Below are 19,921 nucleotides of genomic sequence, written 5' to 3' on the forward strand. Positions count from 1 at the left end.
CTGGAACTCATGAACTGCGAGATCATGACCTGAGCCGATGTCGGACGCTCAACCGACTGAGCCACCCAGGCGCCCCATCTAGATCCAAATGTGATTCTTAAACATCGGTGCAATTGGAGTTTTATGCTTTACGGAGAGATGACTTATTCGCTTCTGATTAGAGCCAGATGTAAAAATAAGATAAAGCTGCAATCAGTTCAGTGTTCTTTAAATCGTATATAGAGCACAAGCAGGAGACAATGAGACCCACGAGAGATGTCACTTGAGGCCACATGGAGTCCTGGAAGCCCTTTGCCTGTATCTACACATCACTAGGGAGTCTAGGGTCTGCTTGCTCTCCCTTAGTCACCCCAGGGAACCCCAGGTGGACTGAGGGATAGGGCAATAGTGTGAGGACTGACTGTCCTAAGGTTTGCACTGCAAGTGAACCGAATCTTCTGTGGAACAGCAGTAGGTCAAGTCATTTGCTAAGCTCTAGAATTAGTCGATAATGATCAAGAGTTACCCAGGAGGAAAGGGAACACTGGGGTCAAGCCGTCAGTTGGGACGTGAAGATGCTGACGTGAGAACCACAGAGTTGCATTCTGGACCAGAATTACACAGGTCCTAGTAGGCAGACATGTTCTTGCTTCCCCAGAATGGACTGGAGTCAGAAGGGGGCGCGTTGGCAAGGAGAGTATTAGGGACTAAATGTTTGTACCCCCCACCCATTCACATGTTGAGGTCCTAGCCCCCAGCGTGAGTATGTTTGGAGATGGAGCCCATAAAGAAGTAATCAGGTTAAATAACATCATGGGGTGAGGCCCTGATCCAATAGGATTAGAATCCTTATAAAAGGACACCGGAAGCTTACTTCCTTTCTGCTCACACACAGGCTCTGTGCAGCTGTCTGTTAAACCAGGAAGAGGTCTCCCACCAGAAAAACTGAACTGGCTGGAACCTTGCTCTTGGACTTCTGGCCTCTAGAAATGTGAGAAAATAAATATCTGTTGCCTTAGCCACCTAGCGTATGATATTTTATTATGGCAGCCCAAGCACACTAATGCAAAGGGCCCTTCCCAGCTCCAAATCTGACTCCATGTCAGACTTGAAGCAGAATGGAAAGGGTGCCATCCATTTGGAGAGCTGGGCCCTGCTGCAGACGATACCATGCCTTAGCTGTGTTGCCTCAGGTAGCTTACTTTACCTCTGGGCCGGGAGATTCCTTATCTCTTACATTGGGATAAAAGATCATGTCTGACTAGCCACACAGGATTAATCAAGAATCAAAGAATCAAGAATCAACTACTTAGCATGACAACAACAGCTAGTATTTTTTGCACATTTACTATATACTGGGCATTATTCCAAGAGATTGATTGATTGATTTTAAAGTCAAGTTTCACTCGGGTATAATATACATAATAGTAAAATTCACCTCTTTTAGTGTGCAGTTCTGATTTGGGACAAACACAGTCTGTTAACTGCCACCATAATCAAGTCGTGGGACATTGCCATCACCCCCCAAAATTCTCTTGCGTCCCTGTAAAGCAAGCCCCCCTCCCACCAATTCCCTGACAACCTTGGGTTCTATAGACCTATCATTTTGCCTCTTCAAGAAAGTCATATAAATGGCATCACACAATGGCACCACAGAGCTTTTCCAACGTGAAACTTTAATCTTTAATTAATCAGTTGATTCAATTAATTAATTCAATTAATCCGCTAATCTTCACAAACATATTTCAGGGTAGGTACAATAATGATACAATGAATGAAAAAGTATTATACAAACATGAGGTGTTATTACTGCTATTTTCATCACTTGTATTATCATTATTTCATGGTAGAATAAAGACAAAATCAATTTTCAGTGGAAATTTGGTATTGAATTTGCCTTATCTGATCACCTAGAATCCAAGTGTCAGGAGATAGCAATGAAAGTTCTGTGGACCTTTCCCTTCAAATCATGATCATTTGCCTTATTCTGGCAGCAGAGATTTAATTACGGAAAAAAAGTATTTGCAAAAATATGGTTAGCAGTAAGGTCCAGCACATCCTCTCTATGACTAATTCAAAAACACTCAGCTTGAAGTTACTAATTCATAACCCTTATGTCTATGACCACATTGGTAACAGTAAAAGATAATGAAAGATTTCTGGGCTGTAAATAACAGCAATTTCCAGTGTAGCAATAATCGGTTCCTACTGTCAAGGAGAGGATGACCAGGCCGTCCCTAATGCTCCTCTGGACTCCACCTGAGCTGTGTTCATTCAGGACTATTATCAGGGCAGGAAGGGCTGAATTTCTTCCCACAAAGTATCCCCTGGTTCAGTAGCCACATGCCACGGAAGCACCCCATCACTCTTGATAATAGGAGGATTCTGAGCTTCCTGGATGTGGTCAGAAAATGCCCACAGTCTGACCGCAATGGTTCCAGCTTCTCCAAGGAGAATATTTTGCATCAATTGTTTCTCTCTCCTTTTTTAAACTTCATAGTACAGATGCAACACATAATAAATAAGTAAATAAGGTCCGGCTATTTCTTAAAGTTTACAGCTTTCATGAATTTTTAAGGAACAGGTCAGAAGAAACTACTGAAGCAACACAGCTGGGTATAGGGTGTGACAAGGAGGTCTAGGAGCCTCTTCTATATTTAATGTGGTCAAAAGCCTCTGACAGCTAATCATCTCTTAATGGGGCTTGCCCTTTGGCCTGCATATTTCTAAGGGAGTAAAATGTTTGGCTTCCAAACAAGTTATCACTCACTCATTGACTAAACACCGTGAGCTGAAAGTGGCCTCCCAGGCATCATTGGTCTTTGCCAGTTGAGTTTAGAAGGTCCCAGATTAGCATTACTCACCTTTAAATCACCAGTAGTTTCAAAGCCAGCTAAGCATTTGCTTTGGATCTGTGGACAAGCTCTAGCCTCCCACTGTGCCTCATACAAACACAGAGAGGAGACTAGACCTCATGGTAGCTGGAGAATGAGTTGTGGTGGGAACACACCTGATCATTTGGGGGAGATGAAAGAATTGGACAAGATGAAATATAACATTGTCTTTTGGAATGGAACTGGACAGGTGAGAGTTGAGGGGAATTCAAGGAAATGGAGCAGGAATGGAACTGGAAGGGGCCACACTGAGAAGAATAGATGTAATAGGAAAAGAGAAGAGGAAGGGAGAGAAGGGAAGGGGAAGGGAGAAGGGGAGGAAAGAGTTGAGAAGAGGATGAGGGAATAAGGAGGATGGTCGATGTATTTTATATGAAGCCCAATGGAAAAAGGAGAGCTAAGCTTGTTCCCTCCTCTCTCATCTCCTAGCCCACCGGGAAAATAGGATGTGTATTCCTTTGTTAACTTGTTCCAGCAATAAAGATGCTTTATATATTTATAACAGTGAGAAAGAACCTAGGATCTTGTAGTGAAGAGCGGTGGGAGGAAGAGTTGTCTTCAGTATTGTTGGTCACCAGTTCACATCTACACTTGCCCAGGAAATTCCATGACTTCCCCAAATCCTAGTTTTCCAATGTAGAAAAATAAATCATACTGTTTGTTAAGCCATAGGGAATTTTCACAATTTACAACCAAGTGACCAAAGAGCATGTACCCAAAGAGTACCCCTTGGGTAAGAAATACTGCAGTTGAACTGATTAGATGTATCCAATTTGACTTAAAAATAATGAAGTCATTGTTTTCAAGCAAAAAGCCAATTTTACCAATGGACTTTCAGTATTTTCTTTAGGATTTATTGTCTTACACACCTTTCAAACAAGTATGTTTAAAGGATGCTCAGGCTTAGGTATTTTAACTAGAGCACAAGTTGTTTTGGTTTTAACCAGATCATCCTATATATGTCACCATCAAAATTATGAAGTGTCAGGGAAATAAACATTAAGATATAACTGAACAGTTCTTTTCTTGATATGTCTCCACAGGATCCAGGGGCACCTGGGTGGCTCAGTTGGTTAAGTATCTGACTCTTAATTTGGGCTAAGGTCATAATCTAATGGTTGTGAGATTGAGCCCTGCATCCAGCTCCATACTGGGTATGCTGGATGTGGATCCTGCTTAGGATTTTCTGTCTCTCTCTCCTTCTGCCCCTCCCCTGCTTATTCTCTCTCTCTCTCTCTCTCTCTCTCTCTCTCTCTTTCTCGCCTGCTCTAAAAAGAAAAGAAAAGAAAAGAAAAGAAAAGAAAAGAAAAGAAAAGAAAAGAAAAGAAAAGAAAAGAAAAACAGGATCAATTATTTTCCATAACTTGATTTATTTTAGGCACTATGGAATTTCTCTTTGACCACAGGACTCAGACATTGTTCTGATTAGTTTCACTGACTGAAGCAAGTTGCAATGATTCAGCAGCCAAGATGATCATCAGCCCTTTGCTCTTTCACTAACTTTCTTCTTTAGTCTGCCCTCTTTCTCCATCCTCAAAGGATATGAGATGCTAATCACTATATGTAGAATGATACTCCTCCATATTATGCATCATGACATCTTTCTTCTAGACTTCATTCCTAAATCAAATAGTTTCATGTCTGCACCAGAGACTCCCCCATCTACTGCACAGATGGCAAACCAAGGAATGGATGGGGTTCCCCACACAACTCAGACAGCTCTCATACTCCTTGTGAACTCCAGTATTTGGGGTTGAATTTTAAGAAGTTATGAATTTCACTAAATGGATCTTATTTGTAGCATCAAATGGATGAGCCAGTTTCCATCCATTTAATTTAAAGTTGGTTCTGTCAGGAGTTCAGAGAAGTTATCTGAGGTTGGATCGGAAAGTAGTGAACAGTGATCTCTTTAAAAGAACATGTTGAGAATTCCTCTCCTAATATAAGCACTCATAAGAAACTCATTCAAAGACATGATATGCTTACCAACCAGCCCCCTCATGCCTGTCCAGACGTAACTGAGAGGCACCCATCCTTCTTCAGGTATGTAATCTGTTAACAAAAGAAGGGACTGTGTGCCATGTTGAGGGGCGCCCGACTACCTGTGGAGAACTCAGTGAGCTGTAGCAGGACAGAGAGTTTCTTGAAATGGTGGAATTTGAGCTCACCTTCAGGAGATCTTTGGAGAGTAGTTTGAAAGGAAAGGCGATCAAACTTCCAAGAGGCATGAGTAGGTTCAGCCTGGGTAAGGAGCCACACAATGGGACCTGTGGGCTGGACATAGGGCATGTCTTAGAGATTGCAGAAGCCAGACGTGCAGAGTGACCCATTGGAATAAGTACACGATGTCCACTGGCAGACATTATTGTGTGCCGTTAGGTAAGCTACTTAAACTCTCTGAAATCTGGGTGCATTAATTTGCAATATGAAGGTAAACCAATGTCTTACCCCGAGGGTAACTACTGGGTTCAAGTGGAAATTCTTTGAATGGAAATTGTTTGTAAAGGTGAACTCCTCTGTGCTGATGGATGACCACAGTGGCCAAGTGGTGGTGGGTGATTACAGAACCACAGTTTTTTGTGCTAAAAGTAATCAAAAGCTGGTCTAACCTGTCACATTTTACCAATAAGCCAGACCTAACGTGACTTAGCTGAGCTAGTTAAGAGCATAGCAGGGTCTAGAACCCCACAGTGCTGGGTTGAAGAAAACAAAAATCTCACGTCCAAGTCAACTCCCCAGCTACCTGGATTTCCCATCTGGCATCAATCCAATCTGGTGAGTTTGGTGAAGAGCAAGCTCCTGACCTGCCTTGATCACTGCAGAGCCTTGCCTGGCACCACGGAGTGTCCAGAACTCGAAGCGACGGTTCTGACTCCCCGTGTCCTGCTTGGGGTCGCATTCCATCTCACAAATATTTAAGCCAGGATACGAGGGCAAGTTGCCAGGTGGCACAATACAAAACAAATGCCTCGTTGTGTTTGTTGCCACACAGTATGTGGTTTTGTGAAATCTAAAAGCCATCCAGTCACTGTGACTGGAATATGACAGTAATTTGTAACAACGGTGACTCTATTCCCGCCCCCCTTGGTCTACTTTTTGTGACATGCTCCAAAATCCTGAGAAAGGCCTGCAAAAGAAATGTTCAGAAATGTTCTAAATGGGTTTAGAAAACTTGTGAACCCTGCCTGAACTTTTATTAGATTCTCCCACCACTCACCCGTTTGACATCAGAACAAGGAAAGCATTATTTATAACAGCGTGTGTGAAATCCCAGAAGGGACGCTTGAAAGAATTAACGTGAAAAATGTGTCCCGAAGAGACTGCAGGCATAAAACAAATGATCAGATGGGAAAACATGTAAATCAAAATTTGAATCTTTTCACTCCTTTAAAGGAAGCAGGAGCTTTTTTCTTTGGCCACTAACGACATGGGGTAGAAAAACTGGGAGGTGCCACAACCAGAGGGGTCCCAGAGCACTCGCCAATGGAGAGTGAGCCATCTAGGAGAGTCTTGTGTGTTGGCCCTTTTAATGCCTCCAGAATGGAGGAGATAAGATGTATTCAAGGTTACAGAGAAGGAAGACACAGCGTGATTGTATTAGTGCACTGAGATTTATAAGGCACTTTCACAAATACTGTCTGAGTGTTTACCTCACGATAACCGTGGGAGGTATATATTGCAACCTATATTTTATAGTTGGAGCAGCTTGGGCACAGAGAGGTTTGGCAACTAGTCAGGGATACCCAACTAGGAAACAGTGCACTGGAGTGTGCCCTGGATCGTTTCTACGATCATGAGCTGAGTGTTGTCCGTGGCATTACCGGTGTGAATGCATAAGAATATAGAAAGCATAGTATCTTGCTAGGTTAATGCATCCCACGGTGTATCTTTAGTTGTCTGATTCTACATGTATGTAAGCGATTCACTCTCTGTGTCTCTCTCTCTGTCTCCACTCCCCCTGCCCCTGCACAAACACTCATTCAACTTAGTTGAATTTGCTATGTTAAACGAAATTAAATCTGGTTTGTTTTTTTTTTTTTTCGGCCAAACTCCTGAGACACTTCAAGAAGGCTGTGTGCATCATGACTCTCCAAGAAGTGAAGCAAGTTACAGCTTACAGCATATTTGACATAACCTTTGCAGTGAGCTAGCTCTTAATATTTTTGAGGCCTGTGGTGTCCAAAAGAATACCACGTGTTTGTCCATAATGTCCTACTTATCTTTTTATCCCCTACAGACCAACTATATACTGATCATAAATCTGGGTTCTATTTTCAATATTCCCCCAAAATAAATAAATAGTGTTTTTCGCTAAAAACCTTCACAGAGGGGTGCCTGGGTGGCTCAGTCAGTTGATCGTCCAACCTTTGGTTTCGGCTCAGGTTATGAACTCGTGGTTCTTGAGATCGAGCCCCGTGTCAGCCTCTGCGCTGACAGTGCAGAGCCTGCTTGGGATATTCTCTCTCTTTCTCTCAAAATAAATACATAAACTTAAAAAAAATTTGCGCGGAGACCTCACAGTCCACGGAGTCTGCACTAAGTTGCTCCTGTGCTGCCACAAACCTTCTCCTTGGTGCTGGTATATGGCTGCCAGCACCTGAGGGGACCATTCCACCTTGGTTCTTTGAGTCCTCGTGAGTATCTGGAAACATTGGGAACCCCCTGTGCATGGGTAGATTTCCTTTTCCCAAAGTCTTGGGCACATGGGGTTACAGGGCTGTGAGCCGGGCAGTTACTCAGCAGGTCAACGGCACCAACATGGCCGCACTGATATGGCCGCTGGCATCCTTTCTGGTCTGCCAATGCCTGTGTCACACGAGTTGTGTTTTGAATATCAAGCCTGATGGTTAAGTATTGACATCACCTTCAGGCGTCCCCAGGCAGCTCCATGAGGGAAATCTGTGCTCATGGAACAATGACTCCCTGTCACCGCATGGTGAAAAGCAAGGGAGGACATTGAAAGGTGATGGAAGGCAACCTACCTCTATATGTGTATGTATGTGTATATATATTTGTATATACATATATATGTATATTCACATATATATACATATATACGTCAAAGATTTGAGACCACCCTACCCCTGACCCAGGAATTTATGTCCCTACTTGTCAGATTTGGGGTCCTTGTACATAGAAGAATGGAGGGAAAAAAACACAACATGCCCTCCTCCTTTGACACTCAAGGTTCCTTTGATGCCAAGAGCATCATTGGAAATCACCGAGCATATTAGACATCTCTGACACTCTCAGCAACTCGGGCTCAGGAGTTGAACAGCCTTTTTCACGTACTCTTAGTCCATTTCTTCCCTTTAATGAGGCAGAAACGGACACCGACAATTGTAATCGGGCAGAAACTCAATGTGGCATCAGTCTAAGAGCTCAGGGGCTGATGGCTGTCGTGAGGTCTGACTCCTGCTGTCTACGTGACCACCTGCTACCCCAGCATCAGGCAGTACATTTGAGCTGGCAGTGCTGGGGTTTTGGGCCTGAAAAGTGGGATCTGCCACACCTAGGGCTGCTGTGCAGAGATTTGATCATGGTTTAAAATCAGACAGCCCTGATGTGCTACAAATCCAAAAGTGAAATTCTTAACTTTTCTCTGGGAAGTAGGAAATCATAAACAGGTGTCCTTGTCAAACAAAGTACTCTGTGTCTGTGCTAAAACCCTTGCCACCTAACACCTCAGCTTCGGTGTTTTTTTACTAAAATGGACTTTTTCAAAACTGTATTTACTTATTTGTTTTTGTACAGAAGCTCAATTGTAGTAGAGGAACGTCCTAAGCTCGGAGTCCAAAGACCTGACTTCTTTGTGTCCAGAGCAGTCTGAACCTCAGCTGCCTCACCTGTAAAATGGGAATAATAATTTCTGCTGTGCCCGTGGCTGGATCGTGGTGGCCAGGGTATTTGAGGCAACACTGTGCGCTCATCCTAAGACCGAGTGGAAGGAGGCTCTGGCCTTGCTAAGAAAGTAGAGTCACTTGGTGGGTCATTTTGGACAGAGCTCCCTACTTGTTTCCTGGTCAAAGTGATCTTGTTAATGAGAAGACTGGGTCCTCTTCATACCAGAAAGCACGTGTGTGTGTGTGTGTGTGTGTGTGTGTGTGTGTGTGAGTGTATGTTTTATCCACGATGAACATCCGTCCAGTCATCATCTCTGCCCTATCTAGTTTCAAGAGAGAATAGGAAACAATATGAAAAAAAAAATACTTTGACTATTCTTTGCCCTCTTGTCTCTGTTGCTTGAGATTATCAAGAAATTGTATTTCCCTCATGTATTTTATAAATAATTAAAGTTAATAAATACAAATAAAGGAAAGGGACAAAGTGCCCCCTCGCGTTTCTATTCTACACTTTTCCCGCTAATGATGGGGACTTGGTTTTCGGGTGACTGACGCCTCCTGTTCACCCCACTTTCCACCAGGTCGGTGGCCACACGATGTTACCCATTCGCTGGATGCCTCCAGAGAGCATCATGTACAGGAAGTTCACCACAGAAAGTGATGTCTGGAGCCTGGGAGTCGTGTTGTGGGAGATCTTCACGTACGGCAAACAGCCCTGGTACCAGCTGTCGAACAACGAGGTGCGCAGTGGGCTGGGCGAGACCCCCGAGGGCCGATGTTGAGAGGCATCCCTCGGCTGGAGGCCAGGAGATGATGTTGTATGGCCTTGTTGGGAGTGTCACCTCCCACATGGCCTGCTCTGTACCTAAATGTCACGGCCAAAGTATCGTCACTCTCTGAATTTAAGAGTTCTAGAGAAAGCAAAGCAGTGTTTGCTAACACAGCTAGATTTTTGGTAGTATTCCACTAAGGATTCAGGGCTCTTTTTTTTTTTTTTTTTTTTTAACATTTCACTAGAACGTTGTAGTGTTTTGTTTCCCTATTTTAATTATTTTGTAGATATGTCTGTATGTGAGGCATAGCTTCTTGGTCAGGCACCTTGCGTCTTCTTCAAGCCCCATATCTGTCTCTTATCCCAGCTCTGAAATCCAGAATAACCACTCATTTCTACGGCTTGAAGTTCCCTTATCAGTCGGCGCCCTGACACTAAAGTTCCAGGTTCCATCTCAGGCCAGTAAGACTAAAACACGTTGCAATTCCAGGGTGAGGTCTAGAAGCACCCCACAGAGATAAAGCATTTCTCTGCCAGTGTGGTGACGTCAGTGTGGCACGAAAAAGGGACAGAAACCAATCAAATTAACCACGATTTACCAGCCCGTGGTAATTGCTCTCTTGCTTCCAAAACAAGTGAACGCCGAGTGGGTTTCTTTAAAGCAGCCCTCTCCTGGCATTGACATCTGTTTCACTGCACTGTTTTTCCTCTTGTCTGATTCTGTCTTCGGTCTCTGTCCCGTCCAGGTGATAGAATGCATCACTCAGGGCCGAGTCTTGCAGCGACCTAGAACATGCCCCCAGGAGGTGTATGAGTTGATGCTGGGGTGCTGGCAGCGAGAGCCCCACATGAGGAAGAACATCAAGGGCATCCACACCCTCCTTCAGAACTTGGCCAAGGCATCTCCGGTCTACCTGGATATTCTGGGCTAGGGCCCTTTTCCCCAGACCGATCCTTCCCAAAGCACCTCCTCAGATGGGCCGAGAGGATGAACGTCTTTTAACTGCCGCTGGATGCCATCAATCTGCTGTTCTGCACTCCGACAGTATTAACAACAAAGACACCGAGAGGCTTTCAGAGGGAAGCCATGTGCACTTCTCCATCCGCAGACACAGTATGGACTTCTTTTTGGCATTATCTCTTTCTCTCTTTCCATCTCCCTTGGTTTCTTCCCTAGTTTTTCTTTTCTTTTTTCCTTTTTCTTTTGTCTCTCCCTTTTTTTTGTTTTTTGGGTTTTTTTTTTTTTTTTTTTGTCTTCCTTGCTTTACAGTCCTTACTCTTTGTTTTGAATCAATCTGGCTTCTGCATTACTATTAACTCTGCATAGACAAAGGCCTTAACAAACCTAATTTGTTATATCAGCTGACACTCCAGTTTGCCCACCACAACTAACAATGCCTTGTTGTATTCCTGCCTTTGATGTGGATGAAAAAAAGGGAAAACAAATATTTGACTTAAACTTTGTCACTTCTGCTGTACAGACATCGAGAGTTTCTATGGATTCACTTCTATTTATTTATTATTATTACTGTTCTTATTGTTTTTGGATGGCTTAAGCCTGTGTATGAAACAGGAAAACTTGTGTTTAATCTGGGAAGCCTTTATCTATGGGAGATTAAAACCAGAGAGAAAGAAGATTTATTATAAACCACAGTATGGGAGGAACAAAGACAACCATTTGGATCAGCTGGCGTCAGTCCCTACTTAGGAAAAACCCAGCCACTGTTAGCTGGGAGGAATGTATTCGGCACCTTCCCCTGAGGAGCTTTCTGAGGAGTAAAAAGACTGTTGAACTCTGTGCCATGGACTATTCTTTTCCCATCACCAGAAACACTAGGGTGTAGTTGAGAGAAAAGATGGCTTCCATGGGACGCAAGATGGCGCATCACACGCTCCGACAGTCTTGTCTTTGCAGGTCACGGTGATAGCACTGGTTTGTTTTTCCAAGTGTTGTCCACTGAACCTTTGTCAAGTTTAGCTGAAAATGGGTGCATTCTTGTCCAGAGATCATTTCAGGGTCAGGTGGGAAAGCCAAAGACTTGGAAAAGATAGGACAAGCTATAAGTTCGGAGGCATTATATTGAACTTTTCAGATAGCACTTCCTCCGACTCCTACCCTCCACCCCACCCGTCCTTTCAACTGTGCAAGCAAAATTGTGCATGGTCTTCGTCGATTAATACCTTGTGTGCAGAAACTACCGCTCCAGACGTCGTGCCCCTGATATGTAGAGCAGATCCATAAAAGGTATAACTTATATACTTAGGGGAAGCTAATGGAGTTCATTAGCTAAGTATAAATGTCTCTGGGTTGTATGGTGGTGATGGGTTTTAACGAATACGGACCCTGAAGCCACATCGAACCAACTGTGGGACTGTGGGAAGGGAACACTCAGTTCCTAAGGGAAAAGAAACCTCACCCTGGGGGCATCACATGCATTGATGTTCAGTGTGCACAGGCCAAGACCTTGCTCTGGGTTCTGGTTGGGAGAGTGGTTTCATTCCAAGAGTACTCCATTGTCAGTATGCTGTTTGGGTTTGTTTTTTTTTTTTTTTTTTTTCATTCCATTAAAAGAAGTAAAAATTCAGGCACAGCATGCCATTGGGAAGCTGTGCCCAGACCGAGCTTCGGAGGTCTGCTTTTGGGTATAGTCATGGTGTTTGCAAAAAAAGGTTGTAAATTTAAATAGAAATTTACAGTTGTTTGGATGATCAGTTTTACCAAGGAAGAAAACTATTTCTGTTCCTCAAGAAAACTTGCTACCCTCTGTGAGGGGAATTTTTGCTAACTTGACATCTTTATAACACAAGCCAGATTGAAAGTGAGTGATTCTAATTCATCTTAGGACATTTTATTTCATATTCGTTTCTGAAGGTGCAATTGCTCTGTTTAGATTTTGCTTGCGCCCTTAAATCCTGGAGCACCTTGTTTTCCACGACAGGCTTCGAAAGCCAGTTTTCAAAAAATCAAAAGTGTCGATTAACAGAGAACAAAAAGAATTGCAGTAGCATCTCCGGTCAAGTGAAGGGGGTTGGACGAGATGAAGCCTACAGTCCCTTCAAGTTCTGCGCTGGCCTATGAGACACGGGAGTTGAGTTGATTGTTCTCTTTGTCGGTGAAAAAAAAATACCCTCCAGAATACACATAATAATATAACGAAAGCCATATCTCCATGATATATACCTGCACGTATATATCCTATTAAGGACCCATGGTACTGTTAAAACACTGTGGCACTCTGGGAAGCAGTAAAGAAGGGGCAGATTTGTACAAAACCTCTCTAGATTCCATCAGTGATGACCTGAAAACCTGCAAACGCTTGTCATTCTGCGTGACTGGCCAGCTGCGTGGGGCAGGGAGGGGTACGGGGTGGGGTGGGGGAGAAGCTGCAAGTTATTTGTTTTATTTTAACAGAGAGCAAAGGAGACAAATATGCTAAGGGATCAAATTCAAGAAGGGCTGTGCAGTTTTAAAGCAAGGATTTGTTCAAGGCAAATGAGAAGATGGCAGCATTCTATTCCATTCCGATGTTGTGTTTTCCTCCGAAAGTAAAAAGCAAAAAAAAAAAAAAAAAAAAAAAAAAAAAAAAAAATTCTTACCTTCTGACAAGTCCCTCAAGGTCTTGAAATGAAAGGTTCTATGCAAGTGCAAAGTTTTATAGTTATTTATATTGCTGATCATTATTCTTATTTTTTTCTCTGTTGTCTCAAAAGTATGTACTGATTTCAGAGACATCTCTCATTGAAAGAATACCAGATCGAATGAACCACCGAATAGCTTAACTCATTCATCACCGTTCTTCCACCATCCCCTCTTCTCATGCTCTTTTAATTTTGAGAAAAGGAACATCCTCGTCCTGTGTAATGATCACAGAATATGGCCTGCTATCAAATGTGTGAAAAATCCCAACAGTAGTAGGGGCAAACCTAATTCTCTAGCCCAGACTCAGTCCGACAATCGTTTCCATTTGCAAATTGTTCAATAGTTTTCCAGACACTTTTCACATCTGGTAGCCAATTATCCCCATTCTTTATGAGCGCAGGAATTGGGACTCGGAGAAGTTAAGTGGCGTACTAGAAACCTCCAGGTTAGCTTCTGGCACCAATGGGACGTAATCTGAGTGTTCTAACTCTGAAGTCCGTGGTTCTGTCCACTGGAGACTCCAGGATACAAACAATCCAAGAAAGCAAGTGCACCGATCAATTCGTGAAGCAGGACATGAAGTTGGAAAAGCAAAATGGGAAACGTGAGATGACAAGCAGCTGAAATATCGTGATATATAATCATGCTTATAGCTTCGGCTACATCCTCGTACACTGAACCAACATTGTAATCAGGCTTACTTAGAAAACACTTTGAACTATGCTAGAAAAGATTATATCAGAATTCATATTATACATATGCGTCCCCATCAGCGCTACCTGTGGTATTTTCATGTATTTATATGTGTGTTATAAATACTTGATTTATACATATACAAACACACATACATAGTGTGTTTGTGTGCTTATGTATAAATGTATAGGCACACGGTAATAGAGATAATTATGAGTAGGGTGCAGTATGAATAATTTGCTTAAAGTCTGCTAAATAACCAAAACTTTGTAATGTCCTATTGCGGTTAATGCTTCCATTCTCCATGTGGGTAGGACTCCATCGCACTTTTCAACTCTGCAGTACTGCATGGGTGGAAGACATATTTAAGCTAATGTGCTTCCCCAAACAACTGAATCAAAGCCATCCCACTACACTGAGTCCTTTCTCTGGCTCCTTGCAAAGGAAAACGCAGACTGAAATAGATCTCCTTATGTAAAGATCCGGGAAAGGAAACTGATTTTTTTTTTCATCCTTTTGTACATTTGTATAATGCTCACCTTGTCCCACTGTGACCCCTGTACACTCGTGTTCAGAGTACAAGCATTCCAAAAGAGAGCCGGAATGTTGGGAGCCCGGTGTCTCAAAGGCCAGTGGTGAGAAGTCTAAGACCCCGTAGCAAGACGCGTGACTCTTAGGAATTCCCATATCTGAGTGGGAATGGAAGCAACAACCTTATAAAATGCTGTCCTTTGCAAAGAGCCACGACAAAGGGATCCCCTGGTCAGGAACAGACTTTTCTTTTGAACCTTTCTTTTTTTGCAAATTAGATCTTCTATAATGCCAATAGTATTAAATTGTATGTCTGATTAAATAAATGACTCCATACACACACACCCTCAATTCTCTTGTTCTTGTCCTCTCTCTCTCTCTCTCTCTTCTACTAGTTGAGGATTTTTATTTCCAATGTTGAGTTTGGGTTGGCCCATTACAGAAAATCTCACGAGGGGAACGGCCCCTGACCCAACTCCTCAGATGGCTAAACGGAAGTTAAAGCACTTCCTTCACAGTGCATAATTGTGGAATGCAGAGACTCCGAGGTTGTGAAAGCAAATGGTATTCTAAAGAATTAAGGGGTGGGAGGGATTTGTAGTTAAATATAACAGCACACGAAAGGGTATTTTCTTGTTGTCGAGGCTGGAGTGAATCACTGCTGATCAAGTCAAAAGTTCTTGAATATCCTTAGTTTTGTATTGTCCCTCCTTTCCTTTTACCTTTATTTATTTATGTATTTATGTATGTATGTATGTATGTATTTATCTATTTATTTATATATTTTGACTCCATTCGTCACAAACACAAAGCAAAGCAAAAAATTATATATATATATATGTATATATGTATGTGTATATATATATATATATATGTATGTGTGTGTGTGCGTGTGTGTGTGTGTGTGTGTATGTGTGTCGCAGGCAAAACACTGTGAACTTCACAACAGCAAACAAGCAACTCTTTTGCCATCTTAACATACGTCTCAGGAGACGAAATGGGAACACATGGGGATGTCATTTTTTTTAGTCTATGCATTCTAGGCCAGGTCTGTGTTTGTTTGTTTGCTTGTTTGTTTTCCTTTGGTCTGTGCATTCATGAAAATGATCCTGAGTGAAGGTTGGCTGAACGTTCAACATATGGAGCAAGCGTAATAAAAGCTGCTAATAGCCACATGTGTGGACTGGAAAAAAAAATTGGCGAAAATGAAATGAACTGAAATGTATAAAGGCCTACCTCTTGCAGCTTGTATATCTTACTATTGCTTTAATAATGTATAAAACAACTGGAAATGTTTTAAATACAAGGTCTTTGAATTAAATGTGGATTTTAAATATGTAATCCCTTGACAAATGACCAAATTAGGTGAACTATTGCTCCCTGAATCCCTTGATCATTACCTATCACTTACAAATCTGCCTAGAGATGTGGACACTGTCTGCATTTGCTTCTGTACATGGGGAGATGTTTGTATATATCCAGGCCATACACACACACACATTTCGATATCTCTCGGAAGATATATTGCCCCTTAAATTGTGACCTGGTATTTGAAACTCTCTTTTTCTTTGCTTTATTTTCCTTTTAATGTGACGTCTCTGTGCTGACACTTACTGGTTCTTGTTTTGCAATCTGTTTTGAGGTCCGTTGCTTTAATAAGACCCACTGCATCTTGGCTGATTTCAAAGTGACACCAGAATATCAGTGTTTAAAAAAAAAAAAAAGTTTTGTTTGTAAATCATGTGACCAGCTTCTCTCAACCTGACACGGAAAGTCTCTTGTACTACAGTGTATTTAATAAAAATGATGTCTTACAATAAATAACATCCTCCAAAAGAGACACTAAAAGTTACATGATGATTACTTTAAAAATGTATAGAATTTTCACAAGGCACGTGTGCTCCTTTTTTCTGTCTGTCTGTCTTTTTTCTGTCTGTATTTTAGATGTGGTCACTGCAGCTGCCTGCAGTATTCATTCATTGAAAGCAAGAAGGGTGTGTGGCCTTAGGAACAAGTTCCCTGGCTGACCCCTATATAACCTGGCACTTTCACCTTCTGTCCTGGATAACTACAACATCACCGTCCACCAAAATTTTCCACGATGACATAAATGTTCTATCTGCACTGTCTGATGTGCCTAATTGGCACTTCAAATGTGGCCAGTGTGACTAAAGGACTGAATGTTAAATTTGACCTAGTTTCAATTGGTCCACACGTAAAGAGCCACATGTGGCTCGTGGCTACCATGTTACCCAGCACGGAGTAAGGAGATCGAATCACTGTGATTTCTAGCAGGTCAGACCTAAGCAACCTGCCAAGACACAAGTTGTGTGCCATGGCATCCCTGGGTTGGGCCATCTTTGAGGATCACAATGACCCAAAAGCAGTAGCCAAAATGTCACACTCTCTTGCCTTCATGGTTAACCAGTAATTCCTAAATGGAAAAGGTGAAGGAGAACAATATAGGGGGTATTTGTCAGGGGTCTCACAGCCTGTCTCTGCCTGGCCGGCAGGTAGCCTGCCTCCACTTCTACTGCTCAGTATTTTCCAGTGTCTGACCTCTTCCCCTCCATCTCCTCTGAGAAGAAAGGAGACATCTGGGTAACATTCCTAGTGGAGGCTTCAGAAACCTAAAGTTTGGCAGTGGATGGTCCCCAAATCCAACTCCTCGGGAACCTCATGAAAGCCCCTCTTACTGGTGCAGATAGTTTTCCTTGAGTGAAAAAAAAATTATGACCAGCTTCACGCTCAGCAGAGACTTGGGGAATTCAAAGCTGTGTAAGGAGGGAAACAGCTTGTCCAAAAATCCAAATAGGATCATGTGTCCCTGTGGGATAGAGAGTATATCCCACTCCAGGAAACTGAATTGAAGGAGGAAGGTTAAACTACAGGCACTTGGCCAGCCAGAAGCCAATTTGGACTATTAACGATCCACACTTCCACCAGAACATATTCTGATAGTCCTACTGTTGAGACCATTACAATGGTATCAGTTTAAATTCCAAACCCAAGGTCAAGGTTTCCAGTGCCCTTGTCTGCTGCTTCTTCAAACACAATCCTGCAGTTCACCCTTAAAGATGCATTTAAGGCCCACCTGCATAATCAGGATAAGTTCCTTCTCTCAAGAGCCTTACATCTTCTCCTTTACAAGGTCATGGCCAAGGTTCCGGGGATTACACAGTGGACATATGTTTTTGGATACCACCATTCAACTACAGTGTTTTATCCAACACTTAAATCAACCCTGGGAGGCAGGTACTGTTATTATCCCCAGTTTACAGATGAGAAACTGAGGCACTAAAAATTAAGCAACCTGCCAGGAAGTTTGACCAAAATAAATTGACCGGTAAATATAGTGCTTACTATTTGCCATGGAGATTGTCATTTCATGCTCAGGGGCTCCTGCTGCAGGCAACTGTCAGAAATGCAGGCACCTGGAGGCATGGGGAAGCCCTACAGGTGGGACTTGGGCTGGCCACTTGACTTGGTGTTTAGGGTCTAATAGAAAGCAACTCAGCATTTCCTTCTGACGCCAAGAAGGCAGCCTTGCAGGAATGAGGTTATCAGTGGGAGCTAATGCCAAGATTCAAGGTTCAAGGAGACTAGAGAGTTTCTAAGAAGTTAAACCTGGAGGGTGAAGTCTTTGGTCACTAGGCACAAGGTGAGCATTTTGTCACTAAGCCAAAGCCCAGAGTCAAGTGAGAACCCCCAGCAAGGTCTCTGGAGTGCTTTCCTAGTGATCCTAATCCTCTCAACCACTCATCAGTCTGGAGAAGGGTGAGCCTGCAGGTGGAGGGAGCCACCACACAATGGGGTTCTGAGGCTTGGGGTGATGTTAGAACCTCTTTGGCAATTACTTCCCTGCATATTTAGCCACTTCCCTAACATCAGGTTCTGTGGTAGTCTCCCATGATGAGGGCTGTATAAGAGCTAATGACCCTACCCACCCTGCCATCAACAGGTGGTGTTTTACAATGAATGTAGGGTTCAAACCCAACTCATCTAAACAAGCAATGATATATTATCAAGACTACAAGCCTGCAATGTAGGCCAGGAAACTTACCCTCCCTGTCCTTGCATGGAAATCATACTCAAAGGCAGATGCAATGATATACTAATGCCAGGACCAGCCTGGCCCATGTCTAGATCAGGTGACAGGGAAGGACAACACAAGACCCAGGGAACTCTGGTCACTGTAAACTGCCTTCCTGGCATGAGAAAGCTGGCCTTGCCAGATTCTTTTGCCTCTTTCATGCAGGAAGGATGGCACTTGTACAATGCCTGTAATAAATTCTCAATCTTCAGAACCAGTCATTACCTATATATACAAAACCCTCTAATGTCCCGAGTGCCAATTAACAAACCCTCTTGCTTATATAACAATATTTTAAATCCCAATTAACTACTCAAGTCATTTCTCACATAGGCACTGCATCCATATGTCACCCATAGGATATCTATACATCATATACTAGATAGACATATTAGATATGTCACAATATTTAATCACTTCTATTATAGAGGCTGGACTTAACCTGCACATACACCTGACATCTATACACAGACTTTAAAGTTAATTGCCACACAGACAGTGTAAACACATCCTTATGGAGAATCACAACCTTTTATCTTATGATAGATACGGGGATCTGTAGATTCCAACCAAAGTGTAGGAAATGCTACTTTCATCTTTTCCTTTAAATCAAGTTATATTTGACTCAAGTTCACATCCCACAAAGGAAAAATCAATCTCAACAATTACTCAACAAAGAAGGGTATGCCCCCTTTCCTAAGGTAACCCAGGCATCTCAAGACTCATTGATATCCAGGAAATATCCAAATTTACTGCTTGTTACAACCCAGTGGTGTTGGTGCCAGAGCAGAGGTCTCTGCATCTAGGACAGGTGCATCAGACACACCAGAGCCATCCCCCAATGCTTCCCTGATGCCCTATCCACCAGGTACTGTGACTACCTACTCTCAAGATGGATCAGAAGGCTTTACCTCCAAGACTTTAATTTAGTTTTCAGTTTAGTTTGACTTGGGGTGATTTTTTTTTCTTTTTTTCCCATGCTGTTATAGTTTATCAAGCATATGCACATGTGCATATGCACATATGCACAAGATGGGAGGCTTTTTGCACCTGTTGCGTCTTCCATCTTCCTTGGAAATCTCAAAGTTGTCTTTCTTAATTTGAGATGAGAGTTCTCCTCACATAGTTTTATTGTTCTGGCAAGATGAATATTAGAACACTCAGCTTTTGTTGTGGGCCAGAGTCACTTGGATAACTTTGAAAAATGTAGAAACCAAAGCCTCACCCTGAAAAAATTAGTTTCTATTAGTCCGATTTGGGGTCAAGAAGTAGGCATTTTCCCCCAAATTCTCTAGGTGCTTCTAATGTGCAGCTGGGTTGAGAAATATTGTAGGGGATGACAATGTTCAGCCCGCAAATTGTAACCATCCAAACAAAAAACACCTAGTGACAGACCTAGGCTTTAACTCAGCAGAGAATGGGCCAGACTGAGAAGTGTCTAGAACTTTAGTTCAAGGATGCTGGATGGAGCACTAG

General features: G+C 42.6%; 1 protein-coding gene across 2 annotated transcripts in view; it reads left to right on the plus strand.

Moving 5' to 3' along the window:
* The window catches only part of NTRK2 (neurotrophic receptor tyrosine kinase 2), a 335,632-nt gene extending 320,929 nt beyond the window's left edge, over positions 1-14,703 (plus strand). For both annotated transcript variants that reach the window (XM_023242219.2, XM_023242218.2), the window contains 2 exons: positions 9,298-9,456; positions 10,235-14,703. In XM_023242219.2, coding sequence (XP_023097987.1) covers positions 9,298-9,456; positions 10,235-10,420 — 345 coding nt within the window. In that variant the 3' untranslated portion in view covers positions 10,421-14,703. The remainder of the gene's footprint in view (positions 1-9,297; positions 9,457-10,234) is intronic.
* The last annotated feature ends 5,218 nt before the right edge of the window (positions 14,704-19,921 follow it).

This window comes from Felis catus, chromosome D4, assembly GCF_018350175.1.
Source record: "Felis catus isolate Fca126 chromosome D4, F.catus_Fca126_mat1.0, whole genome shotgun sequence".
Classification (NCBI taxonomy): Eukaryota; Metazoa; Chordata; class Mammalia; order Carnivora; family Felidae; genus Felis; species Felis catus.